We start from the raw sequence: 27,558 nt of genomic DNA, 5'->3' as shown, positions 1-27,558 counted from the left end.
GCCTTGGTGGTATCCTGGTGGTATTACCACTGGGATACCGTCAGCGTAAATAGCATTATCGCTACTCGGTCCGGCACAATTCGTGCCAGATCCTGAGTAGAGGTAAGGCGGTAAATTCCCATTCCCCACTGGGTTCATTAGACCCAATGCAGTTGGAGGACGCTATTAGCGCCGGCGCAATTAGCTCTGTGCTAATAGCACCAGAAGACAAGCAGAAAGCAGGATTTTTACTACAGCAAAAAGCTGAAGGTAAAATACCAAACTTTCCGCCCAACTCGTAAGATGGCCAACCCTTGAATGTGGCGGTAATAGCATTACCATCGCATTTAAAGGCTGCCCCCAACTCCTGATGAGGCCCTTTGTAATGCTAAAAACGGGTTTTCTACTTGTGGTACTGAGAGAAAAATGCCTACTGTTATTAAAAAGTATTAAAATCCCTCTTCTATTTTTTGGGTGGTGTAGCTCTTGAGGTAATTTGAGGAATAGAAAAAGACACCAGAAAAAAAACATGCAGGGAATACTGAGCCTTCCATTATTCCCAGATGAGCCTTTTTGGGAGTTATAGTGCTCATTTGTTGGCATGTGAATGTACATTTTATTTTGTTTCACTTGTAAATCTGTGTGGTCCAATGTTCCTAAACTCCATGTGCATAGCACCATATGTTTATTATGCAAACATCCCTCTTCATTAACTGTATCATGTGGGAGGGATGTTTTCTGATTTTACAGCCTGGGACATTTAGATTTAAATAGAATTCTATATTTGTTTTTTAACTCTCAAACTGCTAGATAGCCAAGTCCTTTATTCATATCTGTCAGTGGTACCCGATTCAAAGGGACTAGTTTTGGTAACATAAGAAGGATGGCAGTTGGTCCTGCAGGCATTGTAATCTTTGTTTTGATGCTATGAACAGATCTCTGCTGCAGGCCCACTTTCCGCTGAGCCGTCTCACTTGCTTTAGTACCTTTGGCTTGCAGGCTAAATACAGTTCTTTTGTGCAAGCACTATCCACTGAGCTATTTTACTGGCATTGGAGCTTGCAAAATCTGTGCAGCAGCTATATTAACGGTCTTCATCATATTACGTGCATTGGGAGCTGGTGGGACTGAAACCTGTAACTTCTAGATTGCTTACATATTTCTTCAGCAACTTAAGAAGACCCTGCATAAAACAGCATTTTACAGTTTCTAGCGAGATTCTAAAGTATTGCGCTTGCTCAATGATTTTCAATTGAAAAATACGTTAGAACAGAGACCACTCATTGGACATTCCAAACATTGAGCACTCAGTGTCAGCTCACCACTCCCCAGCAAACCACCACATAAAAGGCAAAGACTTTGCTTGCACTTTCATGGCTTCTACGATGCCTGTATGCAATCAAAAAGCGACAGCAGCCTTTGCTTAATGATTCGCTTAAAGGCTGAAAATGTCATGTCTTAATATTTACATACAAACTTAATAGGAACGGGGTACTATTTGGCTTTGAGTGAAAATGTATTAAATGTCTGGTTGAAGTCGAACATTTCTTTTTCAGACGGAATTTGGCAGAATACGTATTCGAAGCTGAATTTCAGTACACCCCTACTCTCGCCCTTGCTCCTACTCTTAGATACACCTGTAAATGTATATGCATACGAAATTGGCCAATGCAACCAAAAGCGCATGACCAAACATTCGCCTTTCAATTGAAAAGTGTGTTAAAGCAGCACACAATTTGAATTCTGAAAAGACAACATGTTATCTCTTTGGATGTCTTACCTGTTTACAGATATGCTCCCACTGTAAATTAAGATCTTTCAATTCTTTTTGCAGCTTGGATGCATATTCTGGTTCTGCTTCAGTTTTTAATGTCTTGCCTACATCATTGATTCTGGTCATGCTGGGCTGAAGCGTCTGAATGTCATTAACCAAAGCCTAAAAAATACAAAAATGCTGAGCCTCAGGGGATGAATCTATACTAATCATACTAAACACACGCAACAGAGTTTTAAACATTCGAGTAACAATTAACACAATTAACATACTTAATAATGAAATGGTAAAGACTTTTGGTCTAAATATTTTGTAGAAGCCAAAGGTGTTTTAAAAGGGGACTAGTGTATTACTCAGCAATCACATCAGATATCGAAACAACTTCATTAAACGAGTATACATTTTCAAATACTAACCATGTACCCCAAGTAATAGGTTCGAAGAAGATAGTCCCTTTGCAGTGCAGTTTGTTTGCCTAGCACCAACCTCGATTCCCCAATTATTCTTTAGGGCCCAAGACAGAATGGTGAAGTGAATTCGGGACACATGATTCCGAAATAAAGAAATCACATGCTTGTGATATAGCAGCAGTATTGTCCTAGTATCACTTTAGTGAAATATGAATCAGGATGAACCTTGAGAGATAAATCAAATAAAATGATCTGAATTCCTATACTTGTACTAAAAAATGACTACCTTTAAAACATAATGTGCTAGTCACTTAGATCAACAAATCCCCTAAATTGTAACATAGATTGGAATTAACAGCTGAAATGAAATGGGATGAATGCCAAAAACCTTGACACCCCACATTTCATGCAAGAAAATAATATTGTGAACTTTAATACAATCCATAAAATCCAATTTTCTATTTTACTTTGAACCCCAGAAGTTTTACTGGATAGAATTGCTAAATCTTGTGTTGTTGAGGATTCTACTTATCTGCTACCCTTTTTGCTGTACTGGGTGAACCATATCGAATGAATCAGACCATGAATAGAAAAGGAATGTACTCTGCCTTTCCCTGCACCTTGTTAACACAGCAACATATGTTAGGCTCCATTTCTGAAATACAAGTGTTTTAATCTAGGTGACAGTTTCACAGAAACAAACAAAGCTCTGAAGTGCAGTAGGTGGTATATAAGTAAAGCGAGGGACCCACATGATCCAATACATTTTAAGTAAACAGGTGTCCCAGCAGTGCCCATTTCTGAGTAAGAAAGAAATACATAGGATCTATCTAAAGTGCACGAGAGCAGGTGCCCCCGCAGTGCCCATTTCTGAGTAAGAAAGAAATACATATGATCTATCTAAAGTACACGAGAGCAGGTGTCCCAGAAGTGCCCATTTCTGAGTAAGAAAGAAATACATATGATCTATCTAAAGTACACAAGAGCAGGTGTCCCAGAAGTGCCCATTTCTGAGTAAGAAAGAAATACATATGATCTATCTAAAGTACACAAGAGCAGGTGTACCCAGCTGTGCCTGTCTCCGAGTAAATCTATTTCACATATAACCCACCTAAACCTCTGAATTTCAAGTGGCAGGGAGAACTATAACCCACTTTTCAGTCACAGGTCTGAAACCTACAGACTTTTTTTTAGAAAGTAAATACTTCCTGACATGCATAGCTGAGCCTTCAACATCTTAAGATTCGCCCATATCTGCATTCATATAGCACCCAATCTGCTGACTGAATGGCCAGGGGATATCCTAAAAGGGAACAACAACATATTTACAACAGAAAATAACCAGAGGCATGTCCGAATAGCTCAGTACTACTTGTGTATGACATGCTGGAAAGGGGGCACATGTGAACTTGCTTCCAAAAGAGACAGACAAAAACCAGAAGTCTTGCTGAGTCTGGGGTGCTTGTATAACTGGCTTAGGTGATGTGAGAAACCAGAGGGCATCGTCACATCTACTCCCCGTGGGTCCTCTTCTCAGGTGGCCAGAGAAATGTCATTGCTTTTGGATCCTGACCCTGGGGTTGGAGAAGCGAGGGAGGATCACCTGGGTAGAGGGTTGTTGGGGGACTAGGGATGCAATATCTTCAGGTGTGGCACAGTATCCAGCATTTCCATTTCAGGAGAAAACCTTTTTTCTGGATGCAATTATGCAGTATTACTATCCCTGTCCCACTGACCAAGAACACAACAGGAGACATTGCCAATCAAGAAACACCAGAAACAGGGTGAAGAAGACAGGGGTTAAAGCTAAAGTAGGTGAGACATGGTATTCCCCTTTCCCTATTACAAACCAACCTAATCCTCTCCTTGCCTTTATGGGTTTTTGTAAGACATCTCCCCTTATTTTCCCACACTTTACTTAGGACAGTACTGGGACTAGGAAGAGGTGACTAGGAGTAATGAACACTAGTAATTCCTTTCACCACTCCAGTACTGGGATGAGGGTGCTGCCTGCAAAGTACTGAGAAGGTCAGTCATGTCCCTTTAATTACAGTCAGGCAATCCAATTGAGAAGTCACACCTACAACCTGTCAAGTGTATGAAGGTGTAAAAGAGAAGATGCAGAGAGCTGCAGGACGATTACCAACAGGGAGGCCTGTGTGAGAGAGACCAGCAGGGGACCCTGCGCATAAGGAGGCAGCCATGGTGGGACCTACGAGGAAGCCAGGACTCCAGCAGAAATCCCAGAGGACTTGTGGAGCCCAGGGTGAGTTGGGCCATTAGACTTCCAAACTTGTGGGGGCCTCTGTGAGTGGGAGAGAGCAGCTGAAGCTGCAGACAAGGAAGAAAGAAGAGAGGACACAAGCAGCATCTGTGGAAGAAGAGCAGAGCTGCTGGCATGTGCAGGGAAACACCCGGATGCAAGCAGGACTCGCAGTCACCAGCCGCCAGCCGGTGAAGCAGAAGGGAAGCAGTGAGGCACCTGAGAGGAACACTGAGGACTGGTGAGTGCAGGGAAATGATACTCAAAGCCGGGCTTCTCCCCAGTGCTAGGCATAAGCAACAAAGTACTGTATGAATCAAACTGAATACTGTACAGAATGAAAATTTGGAGCAAAGCTAAACTATGCATTTTGAATATCGAACTGAATGAAAACTTTGCGGGCAAAGCTATTAGCTGATGAAAGTTAAAAGGGAGAATGCCCATTTGAAAATAATCTATGCAATAAGAATGCACATGTGAAAGAGCATGACAGAAAGGTGGGAAATAAAGAAGACCACCACAGAGTGAACTTTATGTATGGATACAGTGCGGCAAGGCCCAAGACTGGCATGAGATGTGTGGCACGTTATGGCTAAGCCAAGAGGCTGACAGGAGAAGCTAAGTGAATATGAATCTGTACAGAGGGGTAAATACAGTACAAACTGTGTGATTTGAAGAGCCTAGGGTCCCTGGTTGCGCAACATGTGACGGGTGGACCGTTTGGTCTGACAATTTCACCTAGACCAGGGATCCCTGAAATTGTGAAAGCCAGAGACATTGTGAAACAAACCAAGAATGACCAATGTAAGGGAACTATTGATGCAATCCAGAAGGGGGGGCATATTTACCTGGAGTTGTGTTAAAAATTGATAGACTGGAACAAGTAGAAGTTGCTACATTGAAGTCTTGGGGAAGGGAACCCTGAGACTTGATGAACTGCAAATATTGTCTTGAGACCCTTTAACTTTTAACTGTGCAGCCTTGAACTTGAGGAAGCAAACCTCAAGGATTTGTGCAACTGTTTTGAAGTTGGGAAAGGTAATCTCAAGACCTTTGTGGAACTTTGTTGAACTTGGGGAAGGGGAGCTGAAAGGGAAGCTTTGTTTTGATCACCATTTATTTGATTATTTACATCCCTACACATTGTTTAGCTTTAGTTGTGAAGGCAAGGATAGGTTTTCAACACAGACAGGCTATTAAGTTGAACGCTTTGACTTAGACTTTGCTTAGTTTTGTTTAGGTAGGGAAATCCCACTTTAGCATAGGGCAGGTTGATTTAATAAACTATTTGATTTTGAATTTTGATTTTGAATCTGTTGTCTGTGTCTTGCTTCATGATGACTTCACAGTGAGTAGCTAAATATATGGGAAAAAAAAACATTTGGGAGGTAGGGGCTTTTGAAAAGCACATCTCCCAGATGAGGACTCACCTCATAGAGTAAGGACTGTGATGAGGAAGACTTGGATTCACAGTAATGATAATTACCAGTAAGTAATCAGGTCACTATAAAAAAAAAACACTTCCCACAATCGTACTTTGCAGGCAGTGTTTCATTTCTCAGAAAGCAGAGAGTAAAAGTGAATTTACTGTTCACAATTACACTAAACATTGTAATTGTTGTAAAACGCAAGCAGGGATCAGCAATACGTTTAAGTGCTGGTGATTGCCTGCATCCAATTAGCATATAATATACATTGACCCCATCAGTACTTTACCATTACAATCCCCATGTGACCAACCTCACATTTTACTGAGCTCTGTCAACTGGTATTTGAGGCAAGTACAGGAGGGAAAAGATATTGGGTGGGCAGGTGAGGGTTGTGTTGTGGAAGGGGCACATAAGTACACCCTTACAGGTAATGGGCAAGGTAACAACTCTGAAAATTCAAGTCAGATGTTTGCAGGAGTACAGTATTTTTTGTGTGCATTGATGGACATCAACCTCTTTCAACAGTCTAGGAAACAGCACCTACTTTTTTTCTGTGCTCAGCTTCTCAGACTTTTCAATATAAACATATTTTCTGAGTTTACAAACTTTTGAATTTGATTCATTTTGTTTAACTCTTAACAATGGCTTGCAGTGGGAGGATCCCTAGTTAAAGAAGAAAGTACTACGGTGCAGCAATACATTTGTAAAGCAAACCTATGTGAATGCACTTAAGGGACACGCTAGTGGACCTGCGTGAGCCTCTTATTTGTTTAGGCTGGTGTTGGGGAGGAGGTCACATCACATCAGTCTTTTCACATCATATGACAGGGTGTGACAAGCAACTTCTCATCCTTAAACTTCAGCAGAGCAGAAGTGATTTTATCTGCCTATTCATCCCCCACACTTTTACAAACCAACAGTGATTGCAATCACAAAGGTAAAACTGGCACAGCTAATAGATATATCTCCTTCACCTTGTGGGCCCAGCAAAAGCTATACTATCATAAGGGGTGTGAATTTGAGCAAGTAGCAACCCAAACAGCAGAGGTTAATAAATCCAACAGTCCAGCATAAAAGGAATGCACAATCAAATCAAGGTTCAATATATATATACTTTTTTTTTAACAAACCAATGTACAAATAACCATAAAACCACTATTAAAATAAACACCCCTGTAAAGGAAAGAAATAGAAATTCGGAATGTAATGGTGCATCACTCTGGGCTTTCAGCAGGGAGAATGACAGGCAAGAACTGCAATGAGGATTTTAAAAAGAATATGTTCTTGGAGGAAGATGCAAAAGTGACTTACCCAGCCTCTGGGATCACAAAAGTGGGCCAGCGGAACAGGGCTCTCAAATGTTCTGGATACCAATGATTGGCATTTCAAGGGTGTCAAGCTAGGTTTCTAGCAGTTATGCATGCATGTTGAATTGGGTCCAAAGACGTTGGGTCGCATTAATCCAGGCAGAAATTCAGGTTCAATTGGGTCCTCCATGTACTTCTGAAGCAGCGTCGAGCAGTGAAGGTCGAATGGCTCACCATGATCGGTTTGATACTGCGTCTGCTGTGGACATTCAAAGTTGAGTGGGTGGTGGAATGGTGCTCAAGCCGATATGTGAAGAGACTCTGCTGGGGTGCTATATTGGGTACGAAATCCATTCATCGCGGGATGTTTTTTCGCAGGGGGTTTTACTGTGATTTTTTTAATGAAAAAAACGGAATTTTTAGAGGGTGGTTAGGCAAATATATATATATATGGGGTGTGGGTGTTCGAGAATAGCAAAAATATTAAAGGGGAAGGGAGTTTGGGGGGAATCCCCCAAAAATAAAAATTCAATTAGTTTTTTTCATTATAAAATCAGTGGTAAAAACCCCCATGAAAAAACATCCTGTAATGAAATGACATGGAACCCTATGTTGTCGGGTCAGTTTGATGATGCAAGGGCAGTGGTTCAAAGTTGAGTGAGTGGCAAAGGCATCACTAGCAATTCCCTTTGGCTTGGTGGCATCGATGGAAGCACAAGTAGTTTGATTTCGAAAAAAGGGATCCCGGCTGCTATGGCTCTTAGAATGCTGTGAAATCCAATGTAGGGCTATTCAACAAGGTGAGTAGTTTCAGTTTCTGTATTGAGTGGCTGGCCCTGGGCCTCGGCAAGAGTCACCCCCAATGTGGCCTGGGAGGGAACAAGGAGCAGAGCATGCCTCTGCCTTTGAGCACTACTCCTTCAAATCAATGGCTGAGGGCTTGGTAAAGGTCAAACCCTCCCAAAAGACATCCAAATGAATTCCCTCCTTATGTCGTGTATGGCCCAAATGTTAATCAAAGAAACAGTGGGATACCAAATCTTTTATAGGCCAAAGTCATTGTTACAAGGGTGTCTTCTTTTAGCATCATCCCCAACATGCTTTGTACTAATGGAAGTCGAGGGGACAGGAAGGAAATAATGGTACAGAGAGAAACAAAACCTTTGCCCAAATGTTTAGCACTCCCTCAGTCTAGATTAACCTCGCCCCCTTCTAGCTGTCTTGCTAGAGAGAGAGGTGCTACCCGACCTCACAAAGTATCAAGAGAGAGACAAATCCCACTGGCTACTGTCCTTCTGGATGCAGCAAGACAGCCAATCTAGGTAGACTGCACATAGAGGTCTCTCTCACAGGGCCAATTTGATATGACTTCAAAAATTAAGAGAAATACTATCCACCATACCTACCAGAATTCCACATCTCTTTATACCTAGTGATTTGTGCCCATTTAACAATGCATATTTTCCTTCTCTTCAGATCAGGTAGTAATTTTACTGAAGATCTTTCCTATGCTACTTGTCTACTGGTGCCACTGATCTATAAATATCAGTGTACATTTGTAGATTTTAGCAAAAGGTAGGCATTTATGTTTCCTTGTATCCCTCCTTCAAGTATCACAATGAGCACATTTCTTTTTCAGCTTCCCTCAGAACTACGGCTGAAATTGTTCACATTGAGGCCAAATAAAATTGCTGCTTTTTATCTCTGAAAAGACCCAGCATTGGAATGCACCATGGGAAATATCAAAATAATTATTTTAGCCAAGTGGCATTTCCTTCTCCATCATTTGTCTTTTTTAAATTACTGCATGGTTTTACTCCAAAACAATGGAAGGTATATCTACAGCACTTTGTGCCACAATGCTTCTTTTTTGGTGCAAAACTTTCCATGGTTTTTGTTCTATGGGGGTTCAATGGCAGCAACCCTATAAAATGTTCCTATAAAGGAAAAGTAACGTAAGTAGGCCAATAAAAACATTTGTTGTTTTCTTAATACCTTTTGAGCCATTTGACACATTTTCAGTTTACAGTGGTCCAAATCAGGCCTTTTTGTTCAGAAGATCTCATTCAAATCCATTCAGCAGGTCAAAAGTTAGGAGCAATAGAATTTGGGGAAAAGTCAATGCAAATTGTTTTTATATTAACTGATATTTATTTTCATTTTTTAAAATGTTTTATTGTGATTTAGTTTTAAAACCAGAAAAACTTTTATCACATTTCAGATTGATTAGATACCATAAATCTGTTAACTTTCCAGTCTCAGTCAATCTTGAAAGTTGATCCTCATTCAATTCTTGATCCATGTAAAACATTTGTTTCCACTTAATTTGTTTATCAATAGTCATGAAAGTATCATCTTCTTTATATCACTTCTTGGGATGCATTTTGTTTCATAAAAGATTGTCTAAAAGGTTATTGCAGCACAGGTAAATCGCTAATTTCATCCAAGTGTGAAGTCTTCCCACCATTCATCTATTGATTTCTCTTTGAATTGTGTCATATTGAGACATTTTGTTCTTTCTGCTGCAATTGCAATACACTCGAGTAATAGGTGTTTTGTGATTTCTGCTGTAGTGAGTTTATTGCAGAATCTACATGATCCTTCATTTATTCCACGTTTACCCGTTTTGTGTTTGAATTTGTTTGTTGGAAAAACTACAAGTCTGATTTGCATCATCCTCTTACGGAGATGTTTGAAGGGGAATTTCTTAACGTATTGCAGGATGGTGTCTCTTTTTCTATGTTAGTTAGCCGCAGGGCTTTGCAGCTTATATGAAAGTTTTGCTTCTCTTGTGAGGATCCAGTCGTGTCTTTTTAGTTTTTCCTTCACTCGGTTTGGGTTCTCTAATAGTTCTTCCAACGTTGAGTCTAAAGTGTGTAGTTAGTTTTCCATTCTAGTTTCCAGGAGTTGAGCAAAGCAGCACTCTTTCCCGTTTCTTGTGTTGCAAGTACTTGGTATCCTAAAGCTGGGTTTTCTAGTGAGATCTTTTTTAGTAAGCCTTCCATTTTATTGAGGAATACACTGCTTTCACTGCGGCTATCGGAGTGCATCTTGGCAAAATTTAGAATTGGTTTCCAAAAAAATGCTTCAAGTTTAGCCCAGATTCTCCACGAGAGATTCAATCCTGCCTCTCCACCAAAGGTTAAGATGGAATTTGCTTTTTGCTGATTCCGGAATGGTGGTCAAGGTGAAAACAGCTTGAGCCCTCAGCTCCTGGCCTCCTCCCTGAAGATATTTACTACTGATATGAATTCCAAGAAAAAGATCCTGGAACCTGAAAATCCTACTTTCAAAAAACAGAAACAGATTGCAGAAATTGATAAGGAGAATCCTAGCAATAATGATTTATACAAACTGATGCGTCAGGTGGCCTTGGACATGGTTGAAGTCAAGACTACTATGGCAGAACTGAATGGAAAGGTCTCCCACTTGGATGCAAAGGTTTCAAATTTGGAGCAGAAATCATCTGATATGGGATCTGAGATTACTGGGAGCTATAGAGCCTACAAGAGCTTGAAAGCTGATGTTCAAAAAGGGAGGGATCATCGCCTGGAAATGGATCTGAGACTGCGGGAGAGAAACCTTAGATTGGTTGGTGTTGCTAAACATTCAGACCCTGACAGTGAAAAATTGCTGCCATTGATTTTAAAGATCTTTACGGATTGTTATGATGTGGTCCCTTTGGAAAGTGAGATTGATCACGTTTACCGGATTGGTAAACTTCCTGGCATGAAACCTAGGCATATTCTGGTGTCTTTCACTTTGACAAGGATGAAGGAATGTGTTTTGGATGCTTCCAGGGCTAAGGTCTCTGTTACTTTTCGGGGCAAGCCAATTTATGTGTTTCCTGACTACCCGAAGGAAGCGCTGGAAGACAGGAAGTTGTTTAAAGGAGTAAAGGAACGGGCACAATCTCTACACATCAAGGCTTTTCTAAACAAATTTAGTATTTTAACATTGGCTTTGCCTGGTGGCAGCAGAACCACTTCACACCCCCAGGAGGCCCTCTCTTGGTGGGAGAAGCTTAATGCTCCTGACAATAATATTACAGATTAGATATTCTTGTTTATTTAAATTTTATACATTTTCTTTTAATGTATATATGTTTTATTTACATACTTGGCTCGGTTAAAATGGCACCCATCAAAACTTTCAGTTGGTAATTTTCGTTTGTTCGGAATGTTCGGTGTTTTTACATGATGCGGACAGCATTTGTGGAGAGGAAAGCACCCTGAATGTTGGCCCGGTCAGCTGACATGATGTCATGCCGCTTGCTCCGATTGGCTGCTTTGCTTCTGTTTTTCATGTGTTCTGCGAGCAGTGTGTACCTCTCCCTGCAGCTGATTCCCGGCTCCGCCGCTTTCACTATCTTACGAAGGGATGAAGCTGTGGAGCGTGTTTGCTTTCCGGTGAGTGGGAAGCCGTCATAACATCCTGTTTCACCCGCCTGCAGGCCGTAATGAAGAGGGCTTGCTGAATTTGCAGGTACGTGTATGGATTGTTGCGTTCTTAATGTTCCAAGTGCGGCCTGCCTAGAGCTGTGTACAGTGATTGAATGATCTTGCAGCCTTTTCTTTAAATGCTTCTGTAATGGGATGTTCCCTGGAGGGTGTGCCATAGGAGATCGCACTGTTAAATGCAACGAGAGTCTGGTGACCTCAGGGCACTGTGAGGAGGGGTCCTTGGATCTTGGAAGTGGCAGTTTTCTCTTCAAGAAAGCTCTACTATCTATGGGCATGTGCGCTGTGCTTCTTCGCTGTCTGTGTTTTCCAGCATGTGTTTGGATGAGCAGAGCGCATGCAGAGGAACAATGAAAAAAATGCTATGCTGAAATGATTGGCAAAAGAGAATGCAGTCATGGCACTACACACCTACAGCGGTTGGGGCAAGATAAGAGTAATGCTATCAATGGGACGTGCGGTCTGGATTTTGAATCTAATGAACGTTCCAAAAGTACTGCAGCCAAGCATATCGAGTTACGTGACTGTCATCACAAGTCTGTCAATTGTAATAGCGACAGTAATTGGGTTGATGATGAATCATTGAGTGAATGGCTGAATGATAGCTTTTCGATGTGGAGCTGGTTAGATGACTCTTTGAGAAATTTCAAGGAAATACCTCGTAATAACGAGAACAGTGCAGATGGCAACCTGGCCCGGCTTGATGTCATGTTTGGAAACTTTAAGGAGCCGGTCAGAAGGGAAAGATTTCACACTGTATCATCGGCTGCAAGGCTACAATGTTTGTTATATGTTAAGCCACACCTTTGACGAATTGTATTATGTTTGGCTAATGCGAGGGGGCAAAGTATTTATTTGGTTTGATGTTCTAACACTGTTACAAGGTTTTATAGTTCTGATGTAAATGTTTTTTTTTCTCACAGGATGTCACCATTGGAACTCTGCGGCCTTAATCTATGGGACTGGGCTCTGGTGTATTGATGATAAATATATACCATGTTTGGGGTCTAATTTGTTCGGGTGGTGGTTTGCTGTATAATATGGAAATAAATCATTTGGGACTGTATAATTGAGTGTTGTCTCACTATTTCTGATCTTTTGGAATTGTGCCATCAGTACATAGAGTGAGATATAGTTTATGGCATTTATTTGTTTTTTTGATCGGCGCCTTGGCAGAACTGCCGCTTTCAATTGCAGTGCTACATCCATCTGCTTTATGTACACCATATGTCCGGACCGCCTGGTGACCTACAGTCAGGATTGTCTTTACATATCTTGCTTCCCCATCAGGAGTGGCGCAATGTTTTTGCTCTGGAATGCTTATTTGTGAGGACATTCCAACCCAGACTGATGGCACTGAGTCATGCACCCTTTCTTTGCTCACCTGCCTGTGCAGTTTGTCAGGGACTCAAATTCAAGCATGTTCTTTGGTACTGAGGCCCATGTGTGTGTGGTATCTATGGCTTTCAGTTGATGCTATGCTATTAGGAGTATGCAATACTGGTCTTCGAGTTTGCTTATGGTGCAATATGGTGCATTGACTTGAACATGTGGCTGACCATCCAGTGCATTACTTCATGGGTGGTTACCATCTTGTGTTTGCTTTTCAGCTCACAGTGTTGGCCGTTACATTTGCTTATGGGATGACCAGTACCCTTGATTTTTAGCTGATGTTGATGTTGTTTGCACACTATGTGTCGATTGCTGTACTTGTGGGGTACCATTGAGTTGGAGGTTGGGGTATGGGACTATCGCCAGGGCTAGTGTGTGGGTGCCTTCACCTTCATTCTATTGCCTACCTGTGTGCATTTCTGGGTTGGTGTTGATGCATGTGACTGTGGGCGCCCACCATGATTTAGATATTTATATGGTTAGCTTGGTGCATGTGCATGTAGGAATAGATTTATGCACTCAAGATATGTCTTTTTAACTATAGATGGCTAGAATTTTGTAGCCGTGTTCTTCCTTGGGATTTCTTATATTTTAGTTGGCGCAGCAATGGTAATGTGTTAATAGATATTTATGGATAGTGATGTGTTCATGCCTAGATCCCTTTGCCCCCTTTTTCTCAGGGAGTTGCTGTTACATAATGTTTTACACTTTGAACTTGGGGTGGGTAAGAGTTTTTAAGGCTAGTTAGGGGTTTTTATAACCTTTATGTTTGCGTTGATGCTTCATGTATTTTTGGCCCTATTGGGTGTTTCGCTTAAATTATTTTTGGCTGTTGTCTATTCCATTTTTTCATGATTCCCTATGTTTCTCTCTGCTGAATATCATTATTACTACTTGTTTTATTGCTGCAGAGATTGTGGGCTTTGTTGGCCCCTTTTATTTATATAAGTTTGATGTTCATTTTACTACTGGGGTTTTGGGTGTTTCTTTGGTGGGACATGATGATGGTTCTTTTGCTCTGTTGTGTGAAATAAGTTGCTAACATTGATATGTAGGTTTGACTTGATTTAAGACTCATTATATGATTCAGTGGGTCGAAATCACCTTGGATTTGGGGGGGGTGCCGGGGTATTGGGATGGTCTCCTGTGCTTCTTCAGCATTGGCGTCCTTATTCTGTTGCAGGAGGTTTGGGGTTGTTTCTTTTCTGTTTTTTTGTTATTTTTGTTTTTTTTTACTTTTAATTTTTGTCGACCTCTTGAATTTTCTGTCATGTCTGTTCCTGGGGACTCGCAACTTAAGATTTCCTCATGGAATGTTAATGGGCTGAATAATCCTCATAAACGTCAGAAGATTATGAACAACTTAAGAGATATGTTGTGTGATGTTTATTTTTTACAGGAAACCCATCTTTTGTTGGAGGATGTTGGGGTGTTGCGTAAAAGATGGTTGGGGGAGGTTGTTGTTTCTTGTTATTCCTCTAAGTCCAGGGGGGTGGCTATTCTTTTATGGAAGGATTCTCCTGTCAAAATTCTGAAGACCACTTGTGATCAGGAAGGTCGGGCAGTGGCTATTCTGGTGGAAATACAAGGCGCCCAACATGTCCTGTGAAATGTTTATGCTCCCTCGGTGGACAATGGCTCTTTTTTTGGGGAAGTGTCACAGACGTTGCTTGATTTGAATTCAGCTAATGTTGTTATGGGTGGGGACTTCAATCTGGTGGTTAATCCGCCCATGGATAGCACTGGACGCTCTGCTGTACAGAGGAGGGATGGGCATTTCGGCTCTTTTCGGACATTGCTTGGGGATTTTGACCTGAATGATTTCTGGAGGCTGCAACACCCGGACACCAAAGAATATACGTTCTATTCTGGAGAGCATGACACTTATTCAAGAATTGATATGTTTTTTACTGCTGATGATGTGACTACCAATCTTTTGACTAGTCGAATTGGTTGTATAGCAATCACCGATCACGCGCCTATTTTTTAGGGCCTGTCTTTGAATTTTACACGCTGTAGGACCTTTCAATGGAAGATGAATTCTTCTATATTACAGGATGAGTCTATTCTAGAGAAGATTAGAACAGAGGCTGACTGTTTCTTCTGATGATGTTAGTAAGAAGGTTATTTGGGAGGCATTCAAGTGTACGATGAGGGGCATTGCTTTGGGTTTATCCTGTGGTAGGAGGAAAAGGTTATCTAAAGTACAGATGGAAACTGATGCCCGTATTATTGAAGTGATGAATGTTCTGACTCGTGATCCAAATGATATTGACAAAAGAATGGAATTGAGGAGATTGAAGAAAAATCTGAATGATGTTTTGGACACTAGAGCTGAAAAGGATTTATATAAAATCAGAAGTGCTTATTTTGAGAAAGGCGAAAAGTGTGACAGGTGGCTCGCATACAGATTGAGGCAACAGATTTCGGAGGGAGCCATTAATTCTATAAAGGGGACAGATGGGGTGGTCACTTTTGATCCTTGCAAAATTAATGCTGTTTTCAAGGATTTCTACATGAAGTTGTACGAGAACGAGGCTGGTGTTACTGGCAGTGGTGTTTTCTTCTTGGATAGCGTGACTATTCCAAAGGTCTCTGATGATGATATGGCTGGTTTGAGTAGGCCGGTTGATATTGATGAAATTAGGATTGCTATTGCAAGTTTGAACTCTGGGAAAACCCTGGGTCCTGATGGCCTGCCGGTCGAGTTCTATAAGATTCTTCCAGAAACGGTGTTGGGGCTTTTGAGAGACATGTATATTGAATCCAGGGAAGAGGGGGTTCTTCCAGAATCTACTAATAATGCCACCATCTCTGTTTTCCTTAAGAAGGGAAAGGATTGTGTTTTACCTTCCAGTTACCGGCCAATAAGCTTAATAAATACTGATAACAAAATATTGGCTAAAGTCCTCGCGTTACGCATTGAGGATTTGATTCAGAGGCTTGTTCACACGGATCAATCTGGCTTTATTAAACATCGTAGGACTTCTAGCAACATTCGCAATCTTTTATTGACTATGTCTAGGGCCCAGGAACTCGATGATTATGTGGCTATGTTTTCCTTGGACGCCGAAAAAGCTTTTGATCGTGTTAATTGGCAATATATGTTCGCTGTACTGAGGGCGATGAATTTAGGTGATGAATTTATTTCATGGGTCTCGCTTTTGTATGCTCGTCCTACGGCTAATGTTAAGACAAACGGTTTGTTGTCTGGTACCTTTAATATTTGGAGAGGCACTAGGCAAGGGTGTCCGCTTTCGCCCTTATTATTTGTGTTGGCTATCGAGCCACTTGCGATTGCTCTGCGGACCGATTTGACCTTGGAGAGTGTACCTTTTAATGGAGTTGAACAGAAAACTTGGTTGTATGCGGATGACCTTCTATTGGTTTTGAGGAATTTGGAAGTCTCTTTATCTTCATTGATGACTGTTTTGAACAGGTTCCATGTTGCGTCTGGTTATTTGATTAACTGGTCGAAGTCCGAGGCTTTGCCTATTTTGAGGAGTTGTGTTAGATCGTTGGTGACTGGATTTGGTTTTCAGTGGTGCGTTCACAAAATGAAGTATTTGGGGCTTTGGCTGACTCCAGTTGTGAATGATATGGTGGAAACGAATCTAGGAGAGGCCTGTCGTGACTTGAAGTCATCCACGCTGAGGTGGTCGGTGTTGCATTTGTCATTATGGGGTAAGGTGAACGCATTGGAGATGGTGGCGACCCCCAAAATTAACTATATTTTGAGTATGCTTCCTATGAAGATTTGTGCAAGTTACTGGAGAATGATTGATGTCTCTATACAATCCTTCATTTGGGATGGGAAACCTCCTGTGCTTAAGTTGTGGAAGTTACAGCTTCCTGCTGACAGAGGGGGACTTGGGGTCCCTAATTTTAGGGCATATCATCTTGCCTTCTCTTGTCAGTTTTTACTTCCTTTTTTGGAAGTGTCTCTGGGTGCTTGGGCTGTGGTGGAGGCGAGTACTTTGGGTCCTCTTGCGCCTTGTGCGATACTTATGTCTGTTAGCAAATGTGGTAGGACACTTCCTTTGTCTAGATTTTTGCAGGAGGTGTGGAGGGGCGTTCATGACATGTGTGGTTCATCTGCTCAGACATCACCTTCGGCTTCGATTTGGTTTAATAAATCAATCACAGAGGCTGGCAAGCCTATTTTTTGGCCGGAATGGTTTATTGGAGGTGTTCACTGGATTAAGGATATTTTCAGAGGTGGTAAATGGATTGATTTTTATATGTTATGTGCTGAGTTTAATATTGAGAATGTGTCCGTTGCGGATTACAGGAAATTGAAAAGGTGCATTGGTGAGATTGAGGTGAGTGAATTTGAGGTTTTGGAAAATATGGCCGTGGATTGTCAGCTGTGGCGAGCAAAATGTATCGCCGGATGGTTGCTAGCTACAAAGATAATACTGGATTGGTGGATGATTGGAGTAGGAGATTAGATTGTGAGATTACCATTGATATGTGGAATGAGATGTGTGCGAATGTGCAGTTTTGTTCGGTCAATTTGTGTGAGCGATCTAGGCAAATTAAAGTTCTTAACAGAGTGTTTTGGTGTCCGGAGAAGCTCAAAAGGAGGGGCATGTCTGATTCAGATGTATGTTGATGTTGTGGTTTGGATGTTGGAACTCTTGAACATATGCTCTGGGATTGTGTCAGGGTACGAGGCTTTTGGCACAAGGTTTGCAATATGTGTTTACGGGTCCCGGATTGCAACATTGATTTGGATTTTAAGATGATGGTTCTGGGCTCTGGTGAATTGCTTGAAGATCTTTCTGTGTCTGAGAAGAAATTTTTGTTCAGGGGAGCTTCAGTGTCCAAGAAACTGATCTTGAGGGGTTGGAAATCCCGGATCCCACCAACTGAAGATAGTTGGATTGATGAGATGATTTCCTTGGTGAATATTGAGAGGGTGATGTATAAGCGATTGAGGAAATTGCGGATACATGCTAAAGTGTGGGATGCATTCCTTGAACTGTATTAGCAAATAACTGTATGTAAACCTGTATTGGCAAGAGGAATGTATATATTGATAGGGTTTTTCTTTTTTTTTTTCTCTCTTTCTTTGTGTATTCTACTGTTACTTATATTGTGGTTCACCGCTTTTATTTGTGTTTGCTTTGTGATTGATGTATTCTTGTTGCGGACAAGCATTAGAGAGAATTTGCCAAATCTTCCATTCAGAATTGTTCTTTGGGCACGGAGCATTCTCACTTTTGAGAAAAGTTCATCCACCTACATTATTTTCGGCAATTGATTGATTTATTATGACTCCCAAGTAGCAAATCTCTTTCACTTTCTCTAGGGTTTCATTTCCAATTTTCCAGTTGAATCTTTTCTCACAGATTTTTTCTTTGGTTTCGCCTATATTTAAGATTTTTGATTTGCTTATGTTGATCTCTAGATTGTTGTGTACCATATAAGATTGTAGTTCGGTTAATAACCGTTGAAGTCAAATCTGTGTACGATCTAGCAAGACAATGTCATCTGCCTACCATATCATTGAAATCTCTTGATTATTAAGTTTTGGAGGAAAATGTCTTATGCCTCTTAGAGCCTCAGGAAGGTCAGCAATGTACAGCTTGAAAAGGGTTACTATGAGTGGACACCCTTGTTTCACTCCTTTGGTGATTGATATGTCAGCAGATAGGCTGCCCACATTGTTAATCTTTATCCGTGTTGAAGTATTTTGATGGAGTTCTATTATGTGCTGCAGTAGTTCTTCAATTTCTGCCAGAGCATGTGCCTGTTTACTCCATCAAAGGTGTTGAGTTTTAAGGTTGACAAAATGAATAGATTAAGATCTGTGCCAGTCCCTTTGGTGAATCCTGTCAGGCGACGATTTATAATCTTGTTGTCCTCTGCCCAAGCTGTTAGTCTTCTCTGTAATTCTGCTGCAAACAAATTTCCTATTATATTGAGCACAGCTATCGGCCTATAGTTTTGTGGGTCATCTCTCTTTCCTTTTTTAAAAATCGGGACCATGATGCTTTTGGTCCAGGAATCTGGTATTTGGTTCCGATCTTCGATCATTGCAAATATAATAATGATCAACTTGGACCATTTTGGAGGTTTTTTTTTAAGAAGCAATTTAGTTAGGCCATCTGGGCCTGCCACTGTTGAATCTTTCAGCTTTTTTGATCATTATCTCAATAAGATCTTCATCCTTCGTGATGTTCCAGGGAATGTTCTTATGTATTAATGTATCTTTCGTGGTTGAATCCGAGCTACCGGATACTGTGGCATAGTGGTTCATCCGTTGATTTTCAGTTACTCAACTTGCGAGACAACAATGTTGGTTTAAAGTTTGATTGTTAATTGTAGCCCACATATTCCTTGTTGTAGCTTGTGGCATTGAATGTAGCATCCGTTCTTCCTGCTCTTGATCTCTTAAGAATCTGAACTCCATTAGCCAATTCTTAAATGTTGCTTCTTGCTTTTTACTTGTATAAATTGGTCTTCGCCATTGAGTGTTTTCTTTAGTTGTCGGATTTCAAGTCTTAGCTGTTTCCTTTTTGCCACCAATTTCATACTGTATTGGTGTTATGGGTTCAGTTGTGGCATTTTCAAGCTGGAGTTCTTCATTTTTCATTACTCTCAGTCTGTTGTCCCCGGGGTTTAATCCCAGGGGCGTCACATTTTCTATTGTATCTTTCTTTCTTTCTGTCAGCCAAGTTAGTCTCAGGATGTTATGGTGGCTCACTCCCTGCGGAAAAACCTCGATCTTATGTAGATGATTCTTTGTTATCCATATGTAGTCGATTATGGAGTCTCTCACTCTGTTTGTCCAAGTTGGGTTTCCAGGGATATCACCCTTCACTTGACCATTTAACATAAATAGATTATTTTCGTTAGCCATCTGAACCTATTTTGCTGCATCTGTGTTTCCTAGACTTAGGGAGTCAAGATTTGGAAGTCCTGTACTATTCAGACATTTAATATTCAGGTCGCCACACAGAATTACACTCAGATCAGTAACTTTAGCTCTTTCTTTTTTTATTATGTTTGCGATTTTATTTAATAACACTTTGGTCTTAATTCTGAGTCGGTTCCAATAAATTTGGAATAGCAGTGATCTTTCTTTGAGTTTCAAGTCCTGGTCTTCTGTTTCTACTATAGCCCATTGTAGAAAACGGTTTGGGTTCCCTTTATTTAGAATGGAAATTCCCTTTTCTTGCTCGACCAGTAAAAACAGGCCACCAAAAGGTCTTCAATTTTTATCGTTTTGTGCGTGATTCATGTGTACGTCAAAGTTTTCACAAAGAAGCAACTCCCGGATACAAGTATCTTGGAGACAAATAATTGGTGCTTCTTTCAAGTTTATGTTTGTGGTTTTCATCAGGTGTTGGAATCCTCTGGAATTCCATGAGATTAGGGTAGCTGGCTTCGCTGTCCCATGTTTTATTTGCTAAGCTTTTTTCTGATTTATCAGCGATTTTGCTAACCATGACCAATCATCAATAGTACATCATTGTTCTTTCAGAGACGACTTCCGCTCAGTTAGCGCTTGTTCTTTAGTGGAGTTTTCAAATGTTACCCTTTTGTTCTCTCCTCTCGTATGCTTTTGGTGTGTATCTTCATTTTTCTGATCCTTTCCTTCTACTAACACTTTTCTCTTGTTTTAAATTTTTGATTTTGGACTTTCCACAGGAGTGTTTCTGTGGTCGTATATTTCATAGCCCAATTTTGTCAATTTACTCCTTTCGTTCAACAGTATGGATTTTACTTTTGATGAGTTTAGATGTAGGATCACTCGGTCTACTCTATTTTCATCCATACACTCAACCACTGCAATATTGTCTGAAGAAATTCTCTTAAATAATTGCACACAGTGAAGTAAAAGAAGCAAATGTTTTCGATTCAGATTGACATCATTATTCTCACTAAGGATGTTTTCGATCCTTATTTTTGGTTTACTTTCCGCCTTTGATCTATCTTCTTGCTCAATCTTAGAGCTTCAAAAAGGCTTGTTTGGTTTTTCAGCCGGTCTCTTAGGATGCCAGTTTTTTTGTGTTTTTTCCTCCCTTCTTCCTGTCTCAAGTGTTATATTTTCCTTGGTATTTTTGTGCTTTTTGAATGTTTCGTTTTTGCTCCATTGTGATGAAAGAAAGGTCAGAATCTGCATTTTCCTCATCAGTTTCGAAGTTTGTGGTCACACTCTCTCTTTTTGGATTGGGAGTTAACTCTCTTGCTTGTGGCATCGCTGTTGCTTTTTCCAATCCAGCGTTAGAATCAATATATGAATTGGATTGATTTCCATAAATGTAAAAGGAAGCGTCATCTATTAAATCATGGGTCACATCTGTTTCTTCAACGTCTATGCTCCTAACACTATCCTCCTCTGAGTAGTTTGAAAAGACTATGGCTCTTGTTGATACTAATGACGTTGGGTTCTTCACATCTTCTTTGGAAAGCTTCTTTCTTTCAAACAAATCAGAAGGCGGAAGCACTTGAATATTTCTTAAGATCACCAGCTGCCTTTTCCGTGTTCCTATTTTGATGTTTTGAGATTTTTCTCAAGCTCTTTAACTGATATTATAGTAGTGGCATGCTGGAGATCTATCATGTATGTGCTCATGTGTTCAGCAATGGGTGGGGCACCCAGAGTTAATGTTATTGTCACTTCCAACACAAACCGTTTGTCATGGGTTGTTTGTGTTAAATTACTTCACCTTAACTGTTAACTGTCCCCTAGCTAACGTTTTTTCACAGAATATCCAGGCTTTTATTATGCTATAGCGTAACCTCACCCAGAGAGGTAAATAACCATGGGCCAGTGACCACTTTACAAACTTCCACTAAAAGACTGTGGCCCACTGGCCTTCTCCTTTGACCAGGGTGAGAAGCCACAGTCTACAGACTTGGCCTATATCTCCTTGATTAGTAAGTAACTATGTCCCAGTGGCCTTGCCCCTACCGTTTCACAAATTAGGCTGAATCACGGTTGCCCTCTGGCCATGGCTTTCACTGCGACTGCAAACCACTTTGCACTGTTCATAGTGAGACACATTTGTAACAGCCATTGATTAAGGTAATTCACCACAGTGGTGGCTCCTATCCCCTTTAATAGTAAATAACCATGTATCAAGGCAATGGACAGCCTTTAGCTGCAACCTCTTTCCCCTTTATTATCAAATAAGCATGTGCAACTGGCCACAGACTTCAGCCATGCATCCTGCCAATTTGCACCAATTAGGGCGACAGACCGTGACCCACTAGCAAAAGGTCATGAGACCATTTGGACAAACAGAATGTGGATATCCAGAGGCATGGTGTGAGATATATACATCAGTCATTCGTCTCATGCATGGGTCTGCAATCTCAATGTATCTGGCCATAGTTATCAGCCATGAGCACTATTGTGTGCAACCTGCCCATGCAATGTGTGTGTGTGATGGGTATTGTGAGAAATCTGAAGGTGTCGCCCTGACTACCCAGGATCTGTCATCCAGGTGTCCAGGACACAGCCATTGCTTTTGTATCCAGTTCCCCAGGGGTGGACCAGTGAGGGAGGATCACCTGGATGGGGGCTCCTCGGGGAGTGGAAGTGCAGGTGAGACGAGGTATCCACCTTCTTATAACACCTTTTCCACATCCTACCCCATAGGATAATTATCTACCCCCCTTTCCCGAAGAGGAACACTTTCGCACACCACGCACACCAGAGCCATTTACCTGACATACCCACCACAAGGGTCAGGCAAAGTCAGGCAATTGACCAGAATTACACACGATGGCCCTTTTCCTTCCCCATAGGGATAAAAAGTGGAGCACGAGAGCACAATACAAGCAAGCAGATCGCAGGAGGAGAGAGCTAAATCAGCACGGCAGGTCAAGAGGAGGAGAAAGACGGCACAAACCGAGAGAGTGAGAACTGACCTTGCCCTTTCTGAGCCACGCCTGTGAAACCTCCACAGAAGGAATCGTAAGACGGCAAACAATAGCCAGCGTGTGTTACAGCAGATGTCAACAGTACATGGGGCCCTCCTTCGCTGATAACCAAGCCCGGGGAGAGACGCTTGCAACTGTGGTACTTTCCTTGACTCCAGAGACAAGAAAGCTAAGAGGCTCATCACAGTGGGTGAGTCTAGGGGAGAATCGATAAGAAACCAAACTGTCTTGAACAAAAGTATTAAGCGGGTAATTAAAGAAAGTACAAAGAACTGTTAATGTGAGAGGTGAACACCAGCTACAAGGGTGCAAGGCACCACGTGGGTGTTCACTCGGGATACTCTGGGAGATTACCTTATTGTTGAAACTGCCAATACCAGAATGCCGGAAATGCAAGAAGAGGGTCACAGTGGTCATACAAGGGTCTAGCAAAATCCTCCGTACAGTGGAAAGTCTTTGACCGGCAAATGAAGGTAAAGCTAAGGGAAGGGAATTCTGCACTGTTTGATTTGCAAAAGTTGGCAAGAGTGAACCCGACGGAGGGATGCCGAGGAAAAGGGGACAAAGTCTGAAGTCCCAGTGTACAGTGTGTTGACAAGAGTGAACCCGGCAGAATGATGTCCGCAGTGAACTGTTTAAAAAGACATGAAGATTTGTGAATGTCACATAAGAGATTGTTTTGAGAAGCTGTAGTGAACCTGATGGAGGGAGGCTGAATTGAGAAGTGTCTGAGCCCAGAAGAGGGAGACCCAGGGGTTGAAAGGCATCACCCAACATGCATGTGAAATGTTACTTTTTGTTTATTATTTTGGAAACATCAGGTTATCGGAGGCAAGGGACATTTTGCAGAAAAGAGACTTAACCACGGAAGGCCCTGATAGCTGAGAGAGGAACTGTTGGCTCATGCTTGGGAAGCCTTGTCCCATACTCAAAAACATGGGGAAGGGAGCCCCCAGACTAACACATTCTGACTTATCATTTGTCTTTCCTCTGAATCCTATCCCACACTGTTTGTATTTAGCATAAGTATTGGCAATAGGTTTTTCTTGGTATAGGCCCTTTTATTTGACAAGAAGCCACTAGAACTTCCTTATTAATATTTGATGGTCGTAGATTGCTCTTATCTTAGTTTTAGGTCAGGTTGTCTTTCCAACATACCTATACAGTTTAATAAACACCCTTGAACTGTGAGCACTAGTGTCTGACTTTACTGTTGCCACCATGAGTACCTTACATAGTGCATTATTTATATATCATCCCATACATTCCTTGTCAAGTACATGCACCTTGTGTTGTTGTGGTGGGTGTACTGTGGCTTGTCCCAAATAACTGTACATGACAGCTGTGGCACCGGTGCAAATGTTGTTTTGTGCAGCTGTGTGGATCTGGGCTGTGCCACAATCAAAATGGATTGTGGCCCATGTGGTTTGATGTGTCATTGTAGTGGCAGCGGTGTGTGTCTGTCAGCAAGTGCTGCCTGAGGCTGCCAGGGCATCCTATTGGCATGCATTGCTTACTTTAGTTGTGGGTACCCCCCTTTCTGTTCTTATGCTTCACCGTGCACATGTGACTGCATTTCTACTCACCCATTCTCCAGGCCCCTTGTCCTATGTGCCTCTCCATGTATCCTGGCAGTGTGCTGCTGCATAGGACCGTTGCGACTTGAATGGATCATGGGTATTGGGTGCAGCAATGGGTAATGATGAGGTCAGGGCCACAAGTCACCTGCACGTTGAGGGAGTTGTAATGCTTCTGGTTCCTGTACACGGCATCATGGGCCTGGAGTACCACCAACGCAACATAAACTGTGCCTTTATGTCATTCACCTGGGCCTGGTTGGTGGGCAGTGCAATGTGTTGGTTGACATTGCACAGGCAGGCATTCAGCTCCTGTGCCAGGACTGCGCTGAATGTGGGCTGTGCCATGCCATGCATCAGGGCCATGGAGTGCTGGACTGGCACCAGTTTCAGCAGTGGGGGTACCGCTGTGCAGATCCTGATCCTGCTCCCGATGTTGTCCTGGATTGTGGGCAGTAGTTCTTTGATTGTCTTCCTGTTCAGACGGTACTCAGTAACCAATTGGGTGTCACTGAGTGCCCAGGATGAGGGTTTGGTCCTGGGGATGGGTGCTAGCCTCCCTCGTGCCCTTCTCCTTCTCCTACTCCTCATCCTCCTCATTCCACCCTATGCCCCTGGTGCCTCCCTGTGATCTGGCCTGGTTGGGCTGCACCTCAAACACCAGGCGCATTATGAGCTGCCTGTCCCAGCTTCCAGTGAATAATGGTTGCATAGTTTTGGTAGCAGTGTTTGGGGCCTGGGTGTGCATTGTGTGCACCAGAGGCTTTATTTATGGCACCTGGGTTCAATTACCTCCAGCTGTACGCTGGAAGTGTTTCTCAGCTGTATTAGCACCGGTTTTCAGAGCTAATACCGCTGTGCAAGGAGTTGTGATTCCTTCGTAATTGCGCTCTTTCTTGTCTGCACTATTTGTGCCGGCTGTGATTGTGCCAGCTGTAAAAGCGCCTGCTGTTATAGTGCTGGTACCTTTTGAGTCTGGCGCTAATTGCTCGGACTTCTAATCCAGCGGAGCCGTATTGGGGGCCCTAATAATGTTAGCGCTGGATTTAAGGGCTACCGTCCAACTCGTGATGAGGCCCAATGTAAAGGAATATGGAAATGCTGTCTTCAGTAAACTACCTTCCTCTGTAATAGGTAATTCTTATAGTCCATCTCCTAATCATTTTAAGGTAAGTCTACCCTTAAAATGAACACAAATGTTACAAAAGCTAACTTTTTTTAGGTATCCCCAGATTTGCAGGAGGACTGAGAAAAGGAAGAGGGCTGAAGAAACATGCAGTTGCAACAGTCAGGCAATCAAGACTAGCAGCCATTGGAGTAGTTAGGCAATTGAGCCTAATAGCCCACACCAGAAGTAACCTGGGAGGCATACAAGGCCCCCTGAGTTGCAGACAATATGAAGGAGTGGAAGGATTGGAACATTCGCTGGAGTGCAGGCTATAGCAGTAGACGCAGAAAGAAGGTTTAAGACTGGCAAACCAAGCAGAAGTGGGAGAACAAGATGGATGTCAAAACTTGGAAACTGCAGATTTCACCTGTGTGTTCTGAGAGAGTCTTGTTTCATCAAACTGTGAAGTGCAGAGGTTGTGCAGCAGAAGACATGCAGAAGATATAATTTTCCCCATGTGAGCCTGATTTCAATGGTTGCCAAGCTGCAGATGTCCAGGAGTCTGTGGCTAGAAACAATTGTCAGGCCAAGGGTCTCTGAAGCAAAAGGAGCTCCCAAAACGTATGGCCGGATGGGAGACACTTGTTCAGAAGAAGGGTATTGGTCCCCAGCAAGTCAGAAGCAGTAGATGTTGTGGTGGAAGTTGTGAAAGCAGCGCACCCTCCAGAACAAGTGTTTAAGAAGCTGGTGAGTGAAGCTCAGTATTCTAATACTTTGCACAAGCCTTGCCGGTAACAGTATCCAGCAAGACTTTAAGCCAGTAAAAGTTGTTTGTTGCATATAAGATATTACAGACAATACAAATGTAGCACTCGCGTATAACATGAAAGATATCTTGCTCGCGCGAGAAGCTAACATTACTGAAATCCATTGTTCCATTATTTAAAAACAGTTGCTGACTGAAGGAGTTGTTATGTGTCCCTTATTGAAGAGAGGGAATGCTGTAAAGACCATTACCAAATACCTAATGTTGACAATACACGAGTTACAAAGTGTAAAAAGGACATCACAGAATAGTTGTGTATACCTATTGTGATTCCCTAAGGAGGCATGAACTCTGCCTGTTACCTTTACATGGGAATACAATTACATATCCATCTTTAATCCTTGAAAACTATATCAAAGAGCCTAATTGTGATTTCTGCAGAACAACTGAACTGTATACAATATCTAAAAGTAAAATACCTTTCATTCATGAGAAGTTAAAGAGTATAAACTGTTGAAGAGAAGAACAAGCATTGGCCAAGCTAAGAGCCCCCCCATAATAACAGCAAAACCAACCTTTCTCAGAGTTAAAGAGCTATTCAGCAATACTGTGAAGTTACTAAAAGTTTATTGGCATGAAACAACAGTGTGCAATCATTACCTGAAGCTAAGAGAGTGAGTGGCACCAATGCTTCTGGGTATTTGATTGGGCTTATAGCTGGGAGAAAGGTGCAGGTCAAGTTGGGGCCAGGGAACTGGCTGCTTGTACAGACTATTTTGAAGCAAACTCAACCTGTAATACCCAGGACTGTGGGAGCCAGAGAGTAGTGAGTCTAAGGTTGCTGTTGTGGCAGATAGACATGAGAGGCAAAGAGGTTGTTCCTTTGAAGAAAGGTATTCAGAGGAAGAGTACCTTGCCTACCTCAGGAGGTTGGAGTACTTTCAATATCTATCTTGTCTGTCTAAAAAGTATTGAAGTTGTGCCAGTAGTCCAACATACTGAAGCTGAGGTGTTACATGGGATTTTCAGTAGATGCTACATTACAGTTGTCGAAAACAGGGTGAAATGCTGTGGAACAAAGGTGACTGTTCTCATGGTGAAACAAGTAGAAGTATATATGTTGAATTGGAAGCAGCAGTACTAAGAAGTCATACTGACAAATATACCATTTGAATGCTAAAACTGTAATTCA

General features: G+C 41.9%; 1 protein-coding gene across 8 annotated transcripts in view; it reads right to left on the bottom strand.

Moving 5' to 3' along the window:
- DMD (dystrophin) overlaps nucleotides 1-27,558 on the bottom strand; it is a 7,616,828-nt gene that overhangs the window by 5,012,888 nt on the left and 2,576,382 nt on the right. For all 8 annotated transcript variants that reach the window (XM_069639082.1, XM_069639084.1, XM_069639079.1 and 5 more), the window contains one exon: nucleotides 1,760-1,915. In XM_069639082.1, coding sequence (XP_069495183.1) covers nucleotides 1,760-1,915 — 156 coding nt within the window. The remainder of the gene's footprint in view (nucleotides 1-1,759; nucleotides 1,916-27,558) is intronic.

This window comes from Ambystoma mexicanum, chromosome 7q (assembly GCF_040938575.1).
Source record: "Ambystoma mexicanum isolate Mex_15411 chromosome 7q, UKY_AmexF1_1, whole genome shotgun sequence".
NCBI classification, from domain to species: Eukaryota; Metazoa; Chordata; class Amphibia; order Caudata; family Ambystomatidae; genus Ambystoma; species Ambystoma mexicanum.
Note: the sequence above shows the minus strand (reverse complement) of the source record. Positions and strands in the feature narration are given on the sequence as shown.